The 6,509-nt window shown below is 45.3% G+C and overlaps 1 protein-coding gene across 1 annotated transcript in view; it reads left to right on the plus strand.

The window, feature by feature from the left end:
- Nucleotides 1–6,509, plus strand: part of KIZ (kizuna centrosomal protein) — a 51,586-nt gene extending 45,077 nt beyond the window's left edge. The window contains exons 13-14 of the mRNA XM_086460377.1: nt 4,419–4,462; nt 6,269–6,509. Of these exons, the coding sequence (XP_086316503.1) occupies nt 4,419–4,462; nt 6,269–6,372 (148 nt within the window). The 3' untranslated portion in view covers nt 6,373–6,509. The remainder of the gene's footprint in view (nt 1–4,418; nt 4,463–6,268) is intronic.

Below are 6,509 nucleotides of genomic sequence, written 5' to 3' on the forward strand. Positions count from 1 at the left end.
GCTCCGCACATCCCTGCACCTCCAGCATCCCCCTCCCAAACGAGTCCTGCTGCTGCCGAACTGGCTGGGGGGAACCGCCTGCCTTGGCAGGGGCTCTGAGGAGAGATTTCCAAGGTTTGGGGCTGGGAGTGGTCAGAAAATCCAGACTCCTGAGAGAGGCACCCAGAAACCAGCCTGCATCTGATTGTTTTACCCTCCTGCCGTACCTTCAGTTGTCAAATCGCTTCTGTCGGAAGCCGACTGTCAATTCAAGTGCGCTTTTCTGATGCAACAGATATTTCTGTGAGCTTTCCTAAATCTTAACATTCAGCTGTTGCTGAAATACTAAAGTTGCAGTGGCGATGCTCTACAAATGTCAGTGGGGAATGGTTTGTGGGGAGAGGCAATGTCTGTCTAAATACGCTGCCTTCGTAGTACAGAGGAAAGAGTTTATTTCTGCGGTGATGCCCTATGCTCTTCCAACGCAGCTTCCTCGCTGCGCTGTGATGCAGCCTTTGTGTTAGTAGGTTCTCTAGGCAAGAATGTTTTTCTTTCTTCAGCGTGGTATGTCTAAACAGAGAATGGTCTTAAATGTAGCTCGTTATAGATCTTTGTATCCTAAAATAAAGGTCATCCCATTTGCAGTATAATTACTTAAATTCAGTATTATTGCTCCAATTCTGGTGTGATGAATGGATTCTTTTATTTTATTTTTTTTTTTAGTTTGTGTGACTTTCCAGGGTGGGGAATACTCCTGCGCTGCCCGACTTCTAGTAAAAGACGAGCAGAAAATGGCAGAGCCATCAGCCTTCCACAGGAGCGGCAGCAAAGTGTCCAATCGTGGGGGGTGCCCAGCTGAGACTGTTGCAGTGGAGGCGCTGCCACTAAGCAGCCGGGCTGGCTCGTGACCACGAGGCTTTTAAATGTTTCCAAAAAATGCTTTTTAAAGACAGATCTGCAACTCCGCAACCTCACGTACAGCTGGGGAGAAGCTCCATTGCTTCTCTCGCTGAATGTTAGTAAGCACCACGCTGCGAAAAGAAACGCTCGATGTGTTTTCCGTGTTTAGCTGCCGCAGCGATGCATGCATAGGACAGCGGCACGCAGGCTTCAAGACTCTGACAAGATGAGCTGGAGTGTCTGTGTTCCTGAGGTTGCAGCACTCTGCATTTTGTTTGGTTTTCTGATAAAACCTGGCATTTTGGTGGTGGTTTCTTTCTCTTGGTGCTTGGGTGGTTTTTGTTGGTGGTTTTTTAGGTTTTTTCTTCCTTGGTGTTTGGGTAGTTTGTGTCTGTCTTTTTTCCTTTGTTGCAATTGGGTGTCTTTTTCTCACTTGGCATTTGGGTGTCTTTTTTTACTTGACACTAAAACATAGAGGTTCAACAGGTGCTTTAGCAAAAAGCTACTCAGGCTAAAGTAAACATTTTCTGCTGTTTTTCAGTGAGCCACCTCTAGTAACTTAGCTCTTGTTAGTCTGGTATTTTCCTCTTAGTATTAATTTTCTTTATGGAGGTAAAAATATTTTCTTGGAGCTCTTTCATTTCTTATTGTTGCAGCATCTTCAATACAAAAAGCCTGTTTCATCAGAGTAAGGAGAGATTAAAAGGCCCTTTGAAGTTAAACTGGTTTGGGTTTTTTCTTTGTTAGAGCCTGGGTTCAGTTTGGAATTATTTTAGGGAAGAAGCAAATGTGTAAATGGATATCGAAGGGTCACGACGGGGGATTAGTCGAGGCAGTGAAACTGGCCTTCCTTCATTTATACTCCTAGCATTTCTCTGCGGAGGTCCATGTGGTTATTGTGTGCTCGGTATACCAGATGATAACTTTCGTGATTGAATTTGCCGATTTCTGAATACGAATCTTTTGCAATGTAGAGCTCATCTTGCATCTTATCAGCCTTGACTAACACTTCAGACGTAATTCGAGATTTTTATTCCCTGTTACAAAGCTATCTTGCAGCACTTTCCAGGCTCGGTTTGGTGGAGCTGCGATTTCCCATCTGACCTTTCTGATGTCCTGGCTCCATTTTCCCTGTCTCCCCAGGAGTTTCTCTGTGTGCCAACAGCTTTCACAGCAAGCCTTTGCCGACACCCTCCTCCCCATCTCTCTTTATGCACTGCTGCATCACACTAACACCCAGCTCTCAGGGTGTTGCGCTACAGCTCCCTGCTCCCCTGGGAGTGAATCCCATTCTACACACAGTGGATTAGCCCCGGGAGGCTGAACCCCAGCAAATGGATGGATTTTGATAGAACACAAACATCTGTCTTCCCACCCCCCCCTCCTGCCAGCATTGACCTTTTTCTCCATGGGAAGCTGGTGTGGGAGAGGGAAGGTTTCCAGACCTTCCTACAGTTGCGGTGGTCCTTGTCACTGCAACTTCTCAGTGAGACCACTGGCCTTCAGCCGGACCCAGAGCACCTCGCACTGCTTCAAGTTGTGCAAGAGGACCAGGCCATCCTCTATGGGTGGTCGCACGCTCTGCGGGCCCAAATGACCAGCCCTCTCGTGTTCAATCTGGGCTTGAACTGTGGAGAGATGCGGGGCAAAAAATCGCTTCTAGGGACCTTCTAGCGCGGCTGAATAACAGAACCCCGCAGGCCTCCCTTCCTGACAGCGGGAGGCGAAGCAGCTGGCAGTGGAAACAGGAGCTGCCGGCTGCCTGGTCTTGTTTTAACTACTTAAAGATAAAATGGTTCTTGTGCAGTCTGACGCTGAAGTCACCTCTCAATTTGTGGCTCAGCAACAAGTGGTTTCTCGCTCTATGCCCAGGGGAAAAATGATGCTGCTGCTGGAGTTGCAGCCTCTTGAGCACATTTTTATGGGTTAAGCCTGGGATATGTGGAGCACCTCCTGGGAAACGCTGAGGGTCACGAAATCTCACCAAAGTGAGCAAGAGTTAAGGGTGTTCAGTGTATTGCAGGACTCAACCCAGAGGCTCTGACTTAAAATACTCGCTGGCGATATTGTTGAGTAAATGTATTTGAAGGAGAGGTTGAAGTGTAATGCAGCGTAGGGTCTGAGTCTGAATAAAACAGAAAGGCATCTGCCTGGCATGCCAACAAAATGTCAGATAAACAGTGGAAGGCTAACATTTTAAAGATTTTTACATGAAGAAATAATAGGTTAATAATTAGTTATGTCACTGTTAATACTCAACTAGTAGTGTTACTTGTTACTAGTACTTAAGCCTCACTTAGGTTGAACTTTGGCTACATTTAATATTCCGTTTCTGGGATTTTTTGTGTATCTGCAAAGAGGGAGTGCTAATGGCATTTGCAGCTTGTAGAAAAGGAGTCTGATTTAAACAGTATGAGCTTTCCTTTACTTAAAAGGAGAAGTTTCTATATCGTAGGTAGCTGTAACATAAGGAAACTTCCTCCTGTGTTCAGTTCAGCTTTTCAGCTGCAGCAGTACAAGACAAGCAGTGAGTCGCCTCTGCTTTTTTTTTTTTGATCTCCTTCACAAATGCCTCCGCAATAGCAGTTAAGAGTATTTTTAACTTCCCGCTTTAAGCAATTATGTATTAGCTGCCATGTCTTTAAATGAAATGCAGCAAATTGTATGAAATTCGACAGTTGATTGAGTCCTGTTTTGACCGTGGCAACAGCTTCAGATTGTAGCTTGACATTTGCTTCTATTTTACTAGTTCGCCCAGCAATTTCACAAATATCTCCTATTTGATCTTCCTTATTAAAATCAGCTGAAGCTTTATTTTTAGAGCTTCTTGCAGGACTGTTAATGTAACAGTTAATTCGCATACATCGTTGCCCTGACGTGATTATTTCGCAGCACCAACACAATACACACACTACACACAAAAGATCAAAATGATTCCAGCTTGTTTGAGAGATTCAAAAGGGCCTGTGATGCTCTAGACACAAGAGCAGTCATTTAACAGAACGGAGTCGCAACTGCACATACATCAAGGTAGATCAAAGGCAGGGGGGAGATTGCGCATTTACATAGGGGCAGGACGATGCGATGGGAACCCAGGAGCCGGGCTGGAGGAGCATGCTGGCAGGAAGGGGAACAGGGAAGTTCAGTGAGCATCAGTGGGGGGTGCTATTATTTTTGTTTGGATTTTTGCTTTACTTTCTTTGCATTACCCGAAAGGCTGCAAGAGATAGACGGAGCTCTGATCCTTTGTACCCTGAATTCACTACTGGTGTAAATCGGTGCTGTTACCAAGGAATGATTCCAGTTCACGCTGCCTGAACATCTGGACCAGTGTCCCTGCTGCATGTTAATTTCTCCACCTTTTAAAAGACATAAAGGTGAAGAAACCCTTGATAAAATAGTTGTTTAAAAACAAAAAAAAATAGTTATAGAAGTTACTGATTTTTTTTAAACCACCTCACGGCTTTTTTTAAAAAAGTCGACTTATATTGCTGTAATTTTGTGATGTGCTGAGTATATGAAATCTTCCTCTTTTACAGGACTGAAACCGGGAAGGGAATGGTAACTGTGATAAAATCCAAAGGTAAGAAATCAATGTTACGCTACTTAAATTGATCTCTCTCTAAGTGTAATTTATATTGAGAAAACCTTCAAGAACAATATTATGGAACTATATGAATTACGGGTGTAAGAAGATGGGAAAGTGTGGAATTTCCCTTGCTTAACACAGGAGCCAGCAAATAGCTGACAATGACAAATTCTGGACCAGAGAGGACGTGTTTTGTGGTGCACATAGTGTGGAACAAGTCATGGTCTTTACTTCGGGGCTTAAATCAAACAGGAGCAAATAGCAGGCAGGACAAAACCTAGAGAAGGGAAAACCCGATGTTTTCTTGATCTTCCCTTTGAAATCCAGGTTGCAGAAGTGGGTGGGCAGCAGCACGTGTGTCTGCACAGTTACAGCAGGTCAGCACACAAAGGTGCCTGTGCACCTGGACAAAAAATCTGGAATAACTTTTTTTTTTGCGTGAGCAAGCAGGCTTTTTTCTAAATTGGTGCGGTTTGGGCCCTCTGTGTTTTCATTCTGCCCTGCATTTCATTTTTCTCTTTTAACCACCATAAGGACCACTGGCATCTGAAGCCACACCTCTGAGGGAGCCTCCTGAAAGTGAAGTCAGTGCTGGGAGCAAGGAGCTCTTTGTCTGGAGGTGCAGTGCAGCCCGAGTGGTACAGAACGTGGCATCCGATTTAAGGATGCCATAACCGATGGCTGCTGTGGTCCCCTTCAAAAGGCCTCTCTCGCATCCCCAGCCTCTCTCCTTCTCTACTGGGGAGTCGTGTTTTTTTGTAGCCTTTCAGCGTGTTCAGCCTCTTCCCAGGTGTGGAGCGTGGGAGCGAGCACAGGGTGCAGCCGGCGCCGCTCTGATGCTCTTGGCCAAGCGCAGACCTGCAGTCCGGGGATGTAGGATGAAAGATGCAGCTGCTGCATTTGTAGATAAGAAGTTCATTTAGCTTGTGCCATCGAAAGCACCGAACGTGTTAACGGCGCCCCAGCCAAACTTGAGCAGAAATTTCTGTTCGAGGTGTGACAGCCTTCCTCCAGCCTCTGTTTCAGAGTCTCGTGCCTCGTTCAGGGCACTGTGGCTGCTGCGCTGCCTTGGACAAACAGCGGCCCTGGGGAAGTGGCTGGGAACAGGCAGAGAGCGCAGCTCTGCGAGTGACCGTGGGCTTGACGTACACATCCGCATGTGCCATGCTTTTCACGTCTTTTTTTTTTTTTTTTTTTGTGGGTGAAAGAATTTACATATTGAGGAATCTCTGGGGAACAATTTAAATGTGATCCTGTTTATTTAAGTGAAATTGTTTGCTAATTCCCTAAGCTGTTTGTTAAAGCTGTGCAGTTCTTTGAAGTCAGTCTAGCCTGTATTCCATCCTATCACAAAGTGGTGATTTTTCATTTGTGACATCATTGCCATTTTTATGCCAACTCTGATGTCATGCTGTGATTATGACTTCACTGCAGGGTCAAGTAGAGGGAGAAAGTGTCACATAATAGACAAAGCTGTAATTCAGGCAGCAGCTGGTCAAGTAAATTGCTTGGAGTGGAAATGTTCTCTCAAGATACCTTGAAGAACAATGAAGTGGGACCTCTGAATGAGCCCCCTGTTTGGCCAGAGCTGCGCCGGTGTCAGAGCCCACGGCATGTTGACAGCAGGCTGCATCAGAAATGCACTCCTAGGTCTGTGGTCCTTGAAACGCTGACCTTCTCCATAAGCCATGGTGTCTGGCTGCCTCTGGGGAGCTGTAAAATGTCATGTCTGTGACATAAACCACATAAACATAGAAAAGATTTTACAATTTTTTTTTTTTTTTTTCTCCTCACCATCAGCTTTCTGGGGCGAATCTGACGACAGCAGCTCCGAGATTGAGGCTGCTTTGCGCCCACAAATTTGCAGCCCAGAAGCAGACGAGTTTGATGACTTCTATGATTAAGAGTCTCCCGCTCGCTTTTGGGAAGAAATAAACAATATCATCTTGTTTGTATTGCGAGTGCCACTGTCTAAAGTGCAGCTCATCACTTTATAGTCAAAGAAATTCCAAAGCCAAAATAAATAGTACTTGGTACTACG

This window comes from Leptosomus discolor, chromosome 2 (genome assembly GCF_034619465.1).
Source record: "Leptosomus discolor isolate bLepDis1 chromosome 2, bLepDis1.hap2, whole genome shotgun sequence".
Classification (NCBI taxonomy): Eukaryota; Metazoa; Chordata; class Aves; order Leptosomiformes; family Leptosomidae; genus Leptosomus; species Leptosomus discolor.